The sequence below is a fragment of the Paroedura picta genome, chromosome 7, assembly GCF_049243985.1.
Source record: "Paroedura picta isolate Pp20150507F chromosome 7, Ppicta_v3.0, whole genome shotgun sequence".
NCBI classification, from domain to species: Eukaryota; Metazoa; Chordata; class Lepidosauria; order Squamata; family Gekkonidae; genus Paroedura; species Paroedura picta.
In genome coordinates, this window is record NC_135375.1 from 32065532 (window position 1) to 32081491 (window position 15960).

The window sequence follows — 15960 nt, forward strand, 5'->3', positions numbered from 1 at the left end:
CTGGATGATGCTTCCTTGCAAGGGCCCAGCAGACCTCCCACCCGGCATTTGCATACATCTTTGGAACCTATGTGCGCTTCTGTGTGCACAGTGCCGCTATGTCACAACTGACCAGTAGGGGATTTTCAAGGCAAGTGAGAGGCAAAGGTGCTTTCCCACGGCCTCCCTCTACAGTCTTCTTTTGTGTTCTCCCATTCAAGTACCAATCTTGGTTGGCTTCTGAGTTCTGACGGAATGAGCGATACCTCCCTTTAAAGGGCACGACTCTTTCAAAATTAGCAAAAACCTGTATAAAACATCAAGTCTTGTCAGCCATTTGATCTGCCTTATGTTCAGCTTCTCCATCGAGATCAAAATCTTCTCTGTAGCTTTTGCATTCTCAGTCTTTACAATGCTATGGCCTTGCATGGACTATTATTCAGGCCCAGGAAATCCTTTCATTCTTTATCTTCCATAGCCTGCATACCAGGCATGCTTTACATAGTCAACTGCTGGTTTTATCTCATAACCCCCTGCAATGAAGACATCTGTCTTGTCTCCCCAAAAACACCTGAATAAAAGAGGTCACACATTTCCAAGGTGCATAAAGAGGCATAAAACCTTGTCCCAACTGATCTGAAGAAATATAGTTATTGAAATTCCTAAATACCTTGGGACCCCAACTGAGGGGCAGTATAGCAGACAAACAAACATTTTTTTTTAAGACAAACCAGAAACCGAGCATCCTGTTTGCATCTATGAAGATCCTTTTTCTTTCACAGAAAAACAGGCCCATCTTAAGCAGAGCTAGGGATGCTAGTCCCCAGGTGGGACCTGGGGATCACCTGGAAGTTAACTTATCTCCAGAGTAAAGAGATCAGTTTCCCTGGAGAAAATGACTGCTTTGTAGTGTGGACACTATAGCATTATACTCCACTGAGGTCCCTCCCTGCCCTAAATCCTGGTTCCACTCCCCCCCAAAAAATCTGCAGGTATTTCCCTGTCCAGAGTGGCAACCATTTGGTGTCTTGGGGAAGGGGCAAAGTTTAAACATGTAAAGAGGGAAAAGCACCAAAAGAAGAAAATAGTTTAAGAAGAGAAACACACTTTGTACAGTAAAAGGCGAGAGAGACCTAGCTAACTGTCTAGCTCAGTGGTACTCAACCTGTGGGTCGGGACCCCATTTGGGATTGCCTGGCCCCTTCTGGGGGGTCCCCAGGTTGGTTGTCGCCACGGCCAGCGGTGGCCGGTGGTGGGCAGCAGCAGGCGGAGGACGGCAGCAGGCAGAGGGCGGCAGCTGGTTACGGCAGGTGATGGAGGAGCCATGGCAATGGCAGCCTCCACACTGCCCGACTGTTGTGCACCTGCGCACATTCACACGCTGCCTGTGCACATGCTGCCCCCGCCGCTGCTGCAGTTGCTGGTCTAGCTGTTGTTTTCCATTCACTCAGTCTGTTCTGGAGGCAAGCAGGGAGGACGTGTGTTCAAAGCAGCAGGATGTCTCCAATTGGGCCAATCGGGACTCTAGAGGAGATTTTAAATACATCAGGAAGTTCCTAAATACACCTCCTTTCCAATGCCCCCTTGTGGGATATCCTTTTGAGTCATGCACATGACACATCCTGCATATTTCAATGGGTTTAAAAGAGTAGTGGGGAAAAGGGGCTCAGCCCAATAATGGAAGGCAGGGTTTGTAGGCCTCAAGTTCAGTCCCTGACATCTCCAATTGCTGGTGGGATAAAATTTCTTCCAAACACCAATCAAAAACAAAATTAAGTGAGATGTGCCCAAAGGCAGCTCTTCACATGCTACAAAAGCCTTTTTATAACTGTCAAACCTTGCTTATCAATCACATCCCATTTTTCACTCCGAAGGCAATCTTATGAACCAGCTAAAATGGCTGTTGATCATCTAAGACTAACATAGATGTTAGGTAATCATAACTGCTGGAATTTGCAAGATATGCAGTGTGCATGACTAAACAGAATATGAAGAATATCCTACAGGGGGCATAGTTAGGAGATGCATAATTAGCATAGTTAGATTCGGAACTTCCTGGTATGTTCAAATAATCTCCTCCAGTGTCCTGATAGGCTGGATTGGAGACTACCTTGGAGCACTCTTCCTCCCTGCTTGCCTCTATGACAGACTGAATGAACGGAGAAGAAAGCTAGATAGTTAGACCGCTAGGATTCTTCTCTCTCTCGAGAAATCTGTTTCTCTTCATAATAAAACACTGTTATTCTTTTAAGCAGTCTGGTACTTCTAGCATATTTAAACTCTGCCCACAATAACATGGTCTTCCAGACGCAAAACCAACATGCAATAACAGGAGTAGAGGTAAAAAGCAAAACAGTAGCTCAACCATGAAAGCTGCTTCCACAGAGTCTCTGGCAACTGCCTCGCCATCTGCTAGTGAGGCCAGCTGCCCTGCTACAGCAGGAGACCTCCCAGCCTTGACGGAAAGCTGGTGCAATTTGGCATTGCACCAATGTGTGACATCTCTTTCAGCACAAAACAAGAAGTGACACCACCATTTTGACAGGACATTCACCCACAGCTCTATAGTTTAGCCACAGATCTTTTTGTGGGGGGAGGGGGGAGTGAATCCTAGAGCCTGCTTGGTGTATATATGTATGTATGTATGTATGTATGTATATTTCCCTACGGCTCTGGCCGGTTTACATTAAATGTTGTGGAACGCTTACATGGAATATTATAACAATGCAATAAATAACAGTCATAACATAAGGTGGCATAACATAATCAAAGGCCGAGACTAACCTCAGGCCGCGGCTTGACGCGGCGGCGGCGCTAGGAAGCCGCGTGCTCCTGTCGGGCTTCGGAGCCCGAGTCACGTGGCAGGGGCTGAGCGCGGGCCTATATAAGGCCGAGCGCTGGGCTTCTCGGCCTCTTCGCGCCGCAGCCAGCAGGACAGCGTGCTGTCTCGCTGTGCTTGGGAGTAGGCCTGGGGAGGCGCGGCTGAAGAGTAGCGGGCAGAAGCGGCGGCTGATTGTGAACTGGTTTAGGTGCCGCTTGTCCCGCAACAGAAAACTACAAAAAAAAAAAAAAAAAAAACCGCGCATTTTACTTCAAGGGGTTAGGAGCGGCGCGGAGATGCCTGGCCGGCGCGCTTCGGCTAAAAAGGGGGAGGTGGCCCAACGGGCATCAGGGGATTCCCCCAGGCAGTCCCCCCCGCCAGCAGGGAGCCGCTCCAGTCTGAGGGCGGACTCGGGAAGACGGGCCAGTGCGTTGCGGGCACGCGACGCATGGGCTGGGGCTGTGCCTGTGTCAAAGCCCAAGGGCGGGAGTAAGCCACAACCGGCCCGGGGCGGGGGCAGCGCGCCATCAAAGGCGGGTACCCCAAAGGGCAGGGCAGCATCTAAAGCTGCGGGTAGCGGGGCCAGGCCCAAGGGGCCTAGTATACGGCTCGCGCGGCGGCCTCGTAGGGTGTCTGCTTCGCCAGGGGGCTCGAGTGTCTCTTATAGCCCTGAGATTGGGGGCGAAGGGCATGAAGCCAGGCGGGGTAGGCTGAGGGAGAGGAGGCCAGCTGGCACAGCTGGCAGCGGGTCCGGGCCCAGGGAGCCTAGAAAACGGCTCGGGCACCGGGTTCGCAGGGAGTCTCCTTCGCCAACTGAGGGGCCTAGCTCTTCCAGCTCTGATATTGGGGGCAAGGAACAGGGAGCCAGGCGGGGGAGGCGAGGAACAAGGAAAGCAAAATCTCCTTCTCCGCTCCGGCGGAAGAGGTCGGGAGGTAGCTCAGGTGCGGCTGCATCTAGAGCTATTCCTCAAGGTAGCCGGGGGAGGAGCAGGTCGAAAAAATTAAGGGGGGTAACAGGCAGTAAGAAAAATAGCCGTCATGGCAGAATTTCTTCATCTTCGCCCTCTTCGGGGCAGTCTAGCTCATCAAAATTGCCTGGGTATTGGGTAGGCTTCTCTAGGGCGGCAGCCCGATTTGCTGCTAGAGGTCCTTCTCAGTCAGCGGTGTCAGGGCAGAGCTCATCACCATCGCTTAGCCAAGTGGGCAGTTCTGATTCTTTTGTAATTCAGGACGAGTCGGAGCAGAAGGGGACGAGGCGTAGGAAGAAGCAGTCTGAGGCTTCTAAAAAGCGGCGACGTTCTTCCCGGAAAAGTCCGTCGTCTGGTGAGTCGTCCACATGGGACGAAGGGGATGATTCAATTCATGATGGCTGGTTTTGGATTGAAGGTGCTTTTGTACCAGGCCTTCCTCCATGGTTAGCAAATCGGAGAAAAGAAGCTAAGCGGCTTCTTGATGAGGCTGGGATTAGCAAAAGCAAGAGGGAACCGCCCACAGGTTTTAAAACCGGGGAAGCACCACCAGGAGTGCATTTGCCGCCGAGGATTCGCGAACGGGTCCTTGATGGTCACTTTGTAGACTTCTTTGAGTTGGCCGCTGGGTATGCAAAAAAGGAAAAATCAAGCACTCGGGGGGACAAGTTTAAACCCAAGCCTCAGGGTGAGAGGTCAATGCTCAATTGGATTAAGGGCTTTATTGAGTTTCAGGGATTGATTTGCGGGGCATATCCTGAGAGAGGATGGCACTTGAATCGCTACTTCAAACAAGTGGTCAAGGCATGGGAAACGGCGGGCGAGGAAGCGGCAATTGAATACGATCGTGAGTTCAGAGAACTCGCCTCGCAAAACGCTTCCACCCGTTGGGATCTCAGGTTCCACGACGCGTGGATCGTGGAAGTTGGCCCCAGCGTGAGACAGCGAAGGGAAAGGGGAAAAAACAGCACTTCAGTACCGGTCAAAAAGTTGTCCGGTCTGGTGTGTTGGGATTTTAATAGGGCCAGCTGCAAGCGCAGGAGGTGCAGATTTGATCACCGTTGTGAAGCTTGCGGTGGGGGCCATTCGGGGGCCAATTGTACGTCGGGTTCTGGACAGCCCTTTCGTGGATCCCGGTCCTCTGGAAAGAAGGACGGAGGATCGGGATCTGCAACAAATCCCTCCAACGGCAAAGCAGCATAAATGCAAGGGGTATCTCAGCAGTTTGGCTCCTACGCCCATCAAGCTGGGTCCCCTCCTCTGTTGGCTTTACAGTTACCCTGACGTAACGGCCAGGGATTATTTAGCCAAGGGTTTTATAGAAGGGTTTCGTATACCGTTCACAGGCCTTAGGGAGGCCACTGTGTGTGGTAATCTGAAATCAGCGCAGGAGCTGCCGGAGGTTGTGGCAGCGAAGATCAGCAAGGAATGTCTAGCTGGCAGGGTGGCAGGCCCCTTTGATAGAATGCCTATGAAGAACTTGAGGGTGTCCCCATTAGGGGTGGTGCCGAAAAAGACCCAAGGCCAGTACAGGCTCATCCACCACCTATCCTATCCGAGGGGCAGTTCTGTAAACGACCATATACCAGAGGACTTGTGCTCAGTGAAGTACACTTCATTTGATGCCGCGGTAACCATGGTGCGGGAGTGCGGACGGAACGCAATGATCGCAAAATGCGATATACAGTCGGCTTTTCGGCTCCTTCCGGTACACCCCGAGGACTTCTGCCTGCTGGGCTTCCGCTTCAAAGAGCTATGGTATGTAGATAAAGCCATGCCTATGGGCTGTTCCATTGCCTGTGCGGCTTTTGAGAAGTTTAGCTCATTTTTGGAGTGGGCGGTGCGAATGAAAGGGGAGTTTACGAGTATAGTCCATTATTTGGATGATTTTTTGATAGCGGGCCCTGGAGGTTCGGGTGTATGCGGGAGCAGGCTACGTTTGCTTCAATGGGTGATGGAGCAATTGGGCGTTCCTTTGGCCAATGAGAAGACGGAAGGCCCAGCCACTAGACTCACATTTTTGGGTATTGAAATTGATTCAGTGGCCGGGACTTCCAGGCTCCCCCGAGACAAGTTGCTTACACTTAAAGAAATGCTCAAGGGGTTGTTACAGAGAAAGAAATGTACGCTAAGGGAATTGCAAGTTGCCCTGGGCCACCTGAATTTTGCATGTAAGGCGGTGGCTCCGGGCAGGGCCTTTTGTGCGCGCTTGGCGCATGCGACAAGGGGCATTCAAAAACCTTTTCATCATATTCGGCTGACCAAGGAAATGAAGGCCGATATTAAGGTATGGGAAAACTTTTTGGAAAACTTCAACGGCGTGGCCATTTGGCAGACACCTTATGAGCTGCGGGACATGCTCCAAGTACAATCGGACGCTGCCGGTAGCAGCGGCTTTGGAGTGTTTTTCCAAAATAGGTGGTGTGCCGAGCGATGGCCTGACAATTGGTCGGACGCCGTTCGCAGGGATTTAACCTTTTTGGAATTCTTTCCTATATTGGTGGCCATATTAATGTGGGGGCACGTTTTTTCCAACAAAAAGGTTTTATTCTGGTGTGACAACCAGGCAGTGGTTAGGATCCTGAACAGACAGACATCAAGGTCGCCCCGGGTCATGCGTTTGGTGAGGCGCATGGTATTGGAGTGCTTGTCGCTTAATATATCCTTTTCAGCGCAGCACGTGGCGGGAGTAAAGAATGAGGTAGCCGACGCCCTCTCTCGTTTTCAGGTAGAGAGGTTTCGTCGGCTCGCCCCGGCGGCGAATCCAGACCCAGACGTATGCCCCGGAGAGCTATGGAGTCTTGGCGACGAATAATCGTTGACGGGGTCTTGTCATCCCTGGCGCCATCGACTCGACGAGCATATGAAAGGGCAGCCTTTGGGTTTATAGACTTTGCCAGGCGGGCTGGTCATCAATCTGCTTGGCCAATGGAGGAAGAATTGGCTTTGCGATATTTGGCCCATTTGAAAGAAAGAGATTTGTCGTGCAAAACGTTAAAAGTGACTTTAACGGGGTTGTCATTCTGCAGTAAAGCACTTGGGAGTTGGGACCCCGGGACTTCCTTTTTGGCCAGAAGGGCAATAAGAGGTTGGGGGCGGCAGACTCCCGGACTGGCCGATTCCAGAAGACCGATTACGTCTTCCATTTTGGGTTCCATGTTTGGGATGTTACCAGAGATTTGTTTTTCTAAGTTTGAAGTTGCCCTGTTCAAGGCGGTATTTAGCCTGGCGTTTCACGGCGCCTTTAGGATTGGGGAGATCGTGTCATCTTCGACAGTGCCCCGGGGCTCGGGGGCATTGGCCGTTTCGGATGTCCACCTAGGTGACGGACGGGTTTCCTGCTTCCTGCGGAGCTCAAAGTGCGACCAACGGGGCAAGGGTTCATGGGTGGTACTGGTGGCCATGGGGGATTCACGTATTTGTCCATGCTATTGCATGAAGCGCTACCTACAGTTTCGGCCACCTTTATCTGGCCCATTGTTCATTCATGGGGACGGGAGGTGTTTGTCCAGGTTCCAGTTCACAGCCGTTATGCGATCTTGTCTGACTAGCCTGGGCCTGCAGGCGAGTGCATACGGTACTCATTCCTTCAGAATTGGAGCTGCCACTGAAGCACACATGATGGGCAAGTCCACGGATAAGATCAAACGGCTTGGGAGGTGGAAGTCGGAGGCGTTTAGGAGTTATATCCGCCCGAAGCTTTGTGACTAACATATGCTCTTTGCAGGTCTTCTTCCATCGATGCCGGCAGTGCTGATAGTAGGGCACAGCATCCCGTATTGGGCCAGCCGATATGCCGCAAGATCGGGTTGGGGGACTCACCTTGGTTTAGAGTCATCGTGCCGAGTCATCTGGTCGGGACATCGGGGTTTGCGATGGCATGAAGTGCTTCGTGTGGTTTCTGACGAAGTTTATCGGCATGGAGCGCCTGATTTTCTCCTTCTGCACGCAGGAGAGAACGACTTACCCACGATGTCCGGTCGGTGCCTGGGCCTAAACATCAAGGCTGACTTACCTGTTCTTCATCAGCGGCTGCCGCGGACTAAACTGCTTTGGTCTGATATGCTAGACAGGCTTACTTGGCGCTCGGCCGAAAGGCCTGAAAGGGTTAATTGGGCCAAGCAAAAAGTCAACAAAGTAGCCCGCAAAGTTGTTCTTGGTTTGGGGGGGGATGTTATCGGACATCCTGATATTTCTTTTCGTTTACCACCCCTGTTCAGGAGGGATGGTGTACACCTTTCTGATTGGGGGTGTGATTTGTGGTTGTTCGATATTCGGGCGGGGTTATGTGATAATTTGTTCCATGAGGGTTGGCGGGAACGGGGCAGTGTTGCTCCCGTTCAGTGGCGTATGTCGGCCGGTAAGGAACCTGTTTGGCAGGGAGTCCCGTCTGCGTACGGGACTCCCGTCTGAAGGGGGTCTCCTTAATGAGGCCGGTCACTGAAAAGGCGCAGCCTACCCGGCTGGGGGGCTAGGGGCCTGTGGCCAGGCAGCTGTAGAGCCCAATGGAGGCGGACGCCCTTTGGTTCTCTATAGTTGCCTCCCTGCGGGGAGATACCGTGACGCAGTGTGACCTGCCCTCCCGGCTGGGAGTGTGGCGGGGACCCCAAGCGCCACGGTGGTGAATATATTGCAGCCGGACGGCTGAATACGGTCAGGTTCCTTTCCCGGTCGTAGGGCCAACCCTCCGTTGAGGGTATGTTATAATAAAGGCTGTGGCCATTTTAATGCCAACAGGAGCAGTGCCTTCCTTTATAGTCGCCGCCTGATAGTCAATCAAAGGCCGAGACTAACCTCAGGCCGCGGCTTGACGCGGCGGCGGCGCTAGGAAGCCGCGTGCTCCTGTCGGGCTTCGGAGCCCGAGTCACGTGGCAGGGGCTGAGCGCGGGCCTATATAAGGCCGAGCGCTGGGCTTCTCGGCCTCTTCGCGCCGCAGCCAGCAGGACAGCAACCCTCCCTCCCGCCCTGTTTTATAATACTTGTTTCTTGTTTCTAATTTGTCACAGCTGCGTATGTCGGCCGGTAAGGAACCTGTTTGGCAGGGAGTCCCGTCTGCGTACGGGACTCCCGTCTGAAGGGGGTCTCCTTAATGAGGCCGGTCACTGAAAAGGCGCAGCCTACCCGGCTGGGGGGCTAGGGGCCTGTGGCCAGGCAGCTGTAGAGCCCAATGGAGGCGGACGCCCTTTGGTTCTCTATAGTTGCCTCCCTGCGGGGAGATACCGTGACGCAGTGTGACCTGCCCTCCCGGCTGGGAGTGTGGCGGGGACCCCAAGCGCCACGGTGGTGAATATATTGCAGCCGGACGGCTGAATACGGTCAGGTTCCTTTCCCGGTCGTAGGGCCAACCCTCCGTTGAGGGTATGTTATAATAAAGGCTGTGGCCATTTTAATGCCAACAGGAGCAGTGCCTTCCTTTATAGTCGCCGCCTGATAGTCAATCATAACATAACATGACAGCCCAAACTGTATCACTAACAGAACAACAATGACAATCCCTGGGCAGGTCAGGTTGGTCAGTCATGGAAGGGCGTCTGAGGAGGGGTTGGGACCAGCAGATGTTTGAGTTGGTTGGCCTCATGAAAATGCCTGGTGTAGGCGCTCCCTTTTGCAGGCCCTGCAGAATTGTGGAAGTTTGGGCACCAGGTGGGGGCCAGGACCGTGAAGGCTCTGACCTGTGTTGAGGTCCAACGTGCTTCTCTGGGGCCAGGGATCTGCAGACAGTTGGAGACGGCAGAGCATAAGGCAGAGAGGCGGTCTCTCAGATACACTGGGCCCAGACCGCACATGGCCTTGAAGGTGATTAGTGGTTAGGAGCACTGACTTCTAATCTGACAAGCCAGGTTTGATTCCCCACTCCCCCACATGCAGCAAGGTGGGTGACCTTGGGCTTGCTACAGCACTGATAGAGCTGTTTTGACCGAGCAGAAATATCAGGGCTCTCTCAGTCTCACTCAGTCTCTCAGTCTCACCGGGTGTCTCTTGTGGGGAGAGGAAAGGGAAGGTGACTGTAAGAACCAACTCTTCCTCTCCTTCTGCAGCATTGCTTTGATGCAGTGGTGTCACTTCCAGTCTCCCACCAGAAATGACATCACACATTGTCCTCATGCCATTATTTTTCCCGCTAGGAATAACAACCCTCCCATTCACCCATCAACATATATGCAGCAATGGCAAGAACCCCAAAATGATGCCACCTTATCCATTCTATACCTTCCTCAACACAATTATTATTGCTGTGGGAAGTAATGGTATTAAGAACACAGTTCACATAATTCCTTTTATTAGGACCAGCCCAACAACACCTAACAGGATGCAAGCTTTTGAGTTCAACTCTTCTTGGAATGGGATGTTACAAAAAGATATTTTAAAAGCATTTGGAGAATGCAGAGTGCTTCAGGACATGGTGAGAGGCCATGTTTCCAGCAGCCTGTTTCCTACATGCCATTCAAGTATCCCACATGCATGCATGTACAACCCCTATGGCAACACCAGCATTTACTGCCACAAATGTATAACATCCTCAACTGAAGAAATGGAACTGCCAAAGCTTCCTGAGTATTCATCTCCAAGACACATCAGATTTCTCAAAGCCAACCACTGACGGGTTCATTTCAGCTAATATAAAACACAAAACACCCAGGCACCTACTCATTCATTCCAATAAGGCAACTTTTCTGGGGGCCGACAGATGGTAGAGTAATTCAGTCTAAATTGCTTTTGGCTACAGACTTGATATATCTGTTTAACAGGGATGCTAGAGAAATACTAGAAAACATGCCCATTGCAGAATGCAAGCCCAACTATAATACTTAGAAGAATTTCAATATCTACCCTAAAGCGGTATTAGTTTTAATGCTTTTAGTATACCATAATATGACTGTTGCTTTAGTATTGTCTTATGTTTTCTACATATCCTTGAGAATTTATTCTTCTGAAAAGAAGGTATATACATTATCTAATAAATAACAACACATAATTAGAGGGTTTTCAGTGACCGCACACTCTGTTGGCTTTGGCCTGGACCCCAGGATAAATGCTATGAGACCCACACAAGAGGGAGGGGTGCTGACTTCTCCCAAGTTGCTTCCCAACTCTTCTTCCTCAGTGGCTATCAAAGTAGCTTCATCAAAAGAATGATGCTCCATTGGAAACCAGGTCAGAAAAACATTCACCACAATGCAAATAGAGATACAATTTGCAGTCCAGGTTGAACGTCAGATCAAAATATCTCCCCCAACCTGGATTGTTGATCTTCTGTCATTTGTTCATATGTCATATTTATCATGCTTTTTAAAGTATTATTCACAGTATTTCAATCAACCCATTAATTTCCATCACTTAAACTTTGGAGTTGGTGTCTTCCCAGTAGCTCAGCCTTTCTCAACCGTTTTACTGTTGAGAAACCCCTGAAATATTCTTTAGGAATCAAGAAACCCAAGAAGTGATGTTAGCAGGCCTCACCTCCTTGTCACGCCCCTGGAAGTACTTATCTCTCTGGTCTCTAGTCGCTACCATGAGATGAGCCTTGGCCAGCAAGGATTATTATGACTGGGGCCTCTACCCTTTCCACCTCCTCCAGGTTCATTATTGGCCATTTTTAGGAGGGTCAACATAACCATACATGGTCATATCATCTAATCATTGTTTTAAAAATTGTTTAAAATATAGTGGAAATAAATAAATTAATTCCTACCCAATTGGAGAAAACATACTGGGGCCACCAAGAAACCCCAGGGTTCACAAAACCCTTGTTGAGAAAGCCTGCACTAGCAATTGTGTCCCATGGTCAGTGCCAAAGGTCCGGTGCCAGTGGGTCACAGGAAGGCCCTGGCATCTGGGTTTCAAGAGACTGCCCAAGCCTAATGCAAGAGATTCAGGCACCAAGCAAGGCAAGGCAACGTCCAAGAGCTGAGATCTTGAACGGTTCAAGTTCAAGGCACCAGAGGAGCCAGGATCCCAGGCAAGTCCACAGAGCATAATCAGGTACAGAGCAAAGGTACAGAGCACAAGGAGTCAGGATACTGGGCAAAGTCCAAGAGTAATGGACAGGCCCAGATCGGACGTCAAAGCACATGGAGGCAAGAAACAAGTCGGATCCTGGAAGTCACAGCAGGGAGTTGGTACGAACTTTACTAGCTGCAAGTGTTTGATATATGTGGAATTGCAGCAGCTCCTCCGGCTGTGATCACTTACAATTAGGTTTTCTTCTGCTTCTGTTTACCTCTCTTCTCCAACACTCCAACAGAATGGGTGGATGGTAATTCCATGGAAGAGAGTGTGTGTTTATCTATGGCTATGGCTGTTAATTGTGATGGATGTCTGCAGTTGTTGACAACCCAGGCATTTATCCAGTCAAAGGGTTGAAGTATTCATTATTTATTTCCAAATCATTTTCAGACTCCCATTTGGCTAGATCTGGCTGAGGCATGAAAGAGGTTGACAAAGATGAACAGTGAGAGCACTAGGGGCCATTACTCAGTAGGGCAAAGGGGCCCCAATTAACATGTACCAGAAGTCAGTGATGCCCAGCAATGACTGGCTGGTTCTTTCAACATCACACACCCATTTCCCCATTGTAATTTATGTAACTCAGAATCTTAACTTTTTGGCCTTCAGACAGGAGAACAAACACAGCAGGGCTTGTCACTTGTGGAGATGCTTCCATGCTTGGGTGGAGACGGATGGGACTAGCAACAAGTCCCTTTTAATTACTTCTTTCCACAACTGAGGAAGCGTCAGCCATTAATCACTAATCTTAACTTTTTTATTTCCCCAGTTTTTGTGAATGACAGCTGAATCTAAAAGACAGATTTTATTATTCTAGCAAGGAACTATCCAATCTTCATTATCATGCTTCATATTTGTTGTGACACTGTTTACTAATTTACTCTCTCCTTATATCTGTACACTTATGATTCTTGTTCCATTGTCTGAGGAAGCATGCAGTCACACAAAAGCTCACACTTGTGTTGGTCTTAAAGGTACCTTTGGACTCGCATTTTGTTCTGCTACTTGAGACCAACACAGCTACCCAGCTGAGTCCATTTCTCCATTGTATCCCCCCCCTTTTTTTGCAGCACTTATAAAAACAGGTTTTCTTTTAAAATAATTTCAGCAAATAAGCACTCATACTGCATTTTAAAGCTTTCTTTTCGAAATGGACTACCCCTTGGGATGATGAGAGGAGTTGTAAGACAGGCCCCTGACATCAAGGAATATGTCTGTCAAATGCACTGTAAGAAGAGGCAAACCCAGGTTTGCTTCACAGGAAAATTATGTTTAATCCTGTTTTACAGTTTGGTTGCACTAGGGTGGCCAGGCCTCTCACTTGGAAGAGGAGATTCCCCACCACCAGTCAGATGGCTGGTGAGGAGGTCTTACTGGTGGATGGGGAGGCCTAGGCCGGTGATGTAACAACCTTGTTAGCAATACTGCAATAACACCTTTGGTAGCATCAAAAGTGACCCTATCACATTACAGACAATACAGGATATTTCAACAAAAACTCTATGGTGAAAAATGAGTCAATCACAGAGTTGTTGCCTAAATACCGGAGCATTCCCATGTCACCAGTGATGTGATGATGTAAGTTCCAGTGTGTGTCAGAAGTGATACTATTGCGTTACTGGCCTAGGAGACCCCATTTCTGTTAGGTGGTCCCCGTCCCCCCTCTGAAGGAGGGATCTGGCAATCCTAGGTTGCAGGCAACAGTTCAGTTGTTTTCCTACCTCTGACCTGCCTGGCCTCCCTTCCTTGACCTGTTATTGCGCATAGTCAGCTTCCTTTCTGAAATAAGGTCATTGATGAGAATAGGTCCCTGCTAAGAATAGCCCCAAACTGGCTTCCTCTTGCCACTTAGCCCAATAGGAGCAAAATAAGTGAGCAGTGGTTAGAAGCAGAGGCAGAGTGTTTGCTGGTGAACTCGGCTCCTATGACCTTGAATTAAGTAATCAGAAAATTATTCATGTGAAAATTTAATTATACCCGTGAAAGTTACCTGGATCTTGGATTGACGGCTCAATCTGTGGAAGGAAACAGTCTTGCAGGCTTGCAACTTGGGACAATGAGCCTCTCACCACTAGCTTCAGCTCCTCCAAAAAGTCCTAGAACAACACAAGACATCAGAGGCAGATATAAGGAACTCACAGGCATGCAGAATGAAGTGTGATGTTTCCAGTTTAAAATCCTGACTTGCTGGGAAGGCACAAACCGTAGCAGCAAAAGGAACATGGAGATATCAGGAGGTGGTGAGTTCTCCTTCTTTGGAAGTTTTTAAGCAGAGGCTGGATACTCGTCAGACAGAAATGCTGATTTTATGAACATAGTGCAGACTGTAAGTAGATGGGCAGGAAGGGATGTGCCAATGTTTGTCTCTTGTGGCCCTTCCTCGCATGCCCAGGGAATTGCTGATCGCCACTGTGGGATGGTAGGTGAATTTTCTCCAGGCCAGGCTGGATTCTGGAGATTTTTGGTGTGGGGGGGATCATTTGGGCATGAAATTGGGGTCATTGTGGGTTCCTGCATTGTGCAGGTGGTTGGACTAGATAACCCTGGAGGTTCCTCCCAGCTCTGTGAGTCTATGCTTCTTGATAGCCCTAGAAGGGATGTGAGTTAATTTACATATATATTTACATATCTTAAACATTTATTGTGCAATATGACCATATATGATCTCCCAGACAGGGCTGACTGCCAACTGGTCCATAAAGTACTTTGTCATGAGAGGAATGGCGCATCTATTGCTCGTCCACAGAGGCTCACCTGAGTTTTTTTCTGCAGCATCCGTAACTCCACTGCTCCTGAGCTCTGCGCCAGCCCTGAAAAGGCTTTAGGCAGATCTTGAACAGAATCTATCTGCCTGCAGTCCACATACAATTCAGCTTTGCTGGAACCACGCTGCAGGTCGCTAAGTCTGAGGAGCACAGCGTGGCGCTTTCCATCGGCTAACGGCACGTTGCTGAAGACCACGGCATTCAGTTTCCCATCACTCCTCAGATATCGCAGGGAGACTAGCACAACACAAAATTATTGTAAAGTGAGAGGACAACACAACTGGTATGCAGTGGAAAATAACTGCTGACAAAGCAGGAAGATCAAGGAAGGTTATGGCACACCACGGCTAACTTGGCTGCACTTAGTTTAATTGTGTCTCTTGTGACACTTCAGCCGCTGATCTAAGTTCCACCATGTGGAATACTCTTGTAAACACAGATAAAGACAAATAAGCTAACAAAAGGAGGGGAAAAAACAACCCGAGTGAGTTCTAATAGCTATTGGACCTGGGCCCAGGAAGCAAAGATTTGTCTTTCTTCAAGCCACATGTTCACTGGGTAGCCCTAGTTCTAAGTTTTATCCTCCTACCTGGAAACCCTTTCACTCCCTGAAGAGAAAATCCTATCCCCATGCTTAAAAACACAGTAACACATTTGATTATTGTTTGCTGCTCTTTCAAGTTTTTCAGAAGTTGCTGCCTTAAGGCAGCCACACCATTCCCTAATAGCAAGTCTAGAACTTTAGGGCTGTTGTCAAAATAAAAGATTGCAAAGGGGTTTGCCTTTTTGAATAAGGTGAGAAAGAAGCCGGTTTTCACTCAGAACAGGCTGTTCTCCTTATAGCTTGTTCTCCATCAGTGTGTGCCAAGAGAACCGCTCTGGCAACAGATCCGTGGATACAATTTGTGGATGGATTATGATCTTCCCAACATGAAAGTCTAGCCAGAGCTAAATATGCTGTGCACATGACAGCCCTCTCCATATGGTCAAGAGCCTTTCAGAAGACAAGTGGACTTTACAACTCTGGCCAGACCTTCAGTTGAACTCATGGAGTCCAAGGTACAGTCAAAAGGAACAATCCTTCCCATACACATGACCTGTAGTACCTTATCCAACATGGCTTTAAATTATGAATAGGTTTCTCACTGTTAGGAACAATGGTTTGTACTGGAGAGAGTCATGTTTTCTCACTGGAAATGCTGCACTCTTTAGACTAACATCACCTAGACCAGTGGCTCTCAACCTTGGGGTCCCGACCCTGTGGGCCGCCTGGCCCCTTCCGCAGGGTCGCCAGGTTGGTGGCCACAGCAGCGGCGGCGGCATAAACAGGCAGCGGACGGTGGTGGCGGCCAGCAGTGGTGTAGCCATGGCACTGGCTCCTTCCAGATTGTTGTGTGTCCATGCACGTGCCTAGGGGAGC

At 49.5% G+C, this 15960-nt stretch overlaps 1 protein-coding gene across 1 annotated transcript in view; it reads right to left on the bottom strand.

The window, feature by feature from the left end:
* The window catches only part of THBS4 (thrombospondin 4), a 56050-nt gene that overhangs the window by 25487 nt on the left and 14603 nt on the right, over positions 1-15960 (bottom strand). Inside the window, exons 3-4 of the mRNA XM_077347306.1 lie at positions 14530-14777; positions 13766-13871 (exon numbers count right to left, since the gene is read on the bottom strand). Coding sequence (XP_077203421.1) covers positions 13766-13871; positions 14530-14777 — 354 coding nt within the window. The remainder of the gene's footprint in view (positions 1-13765; positions 13872-14529; positions 14778-15960) is intronic.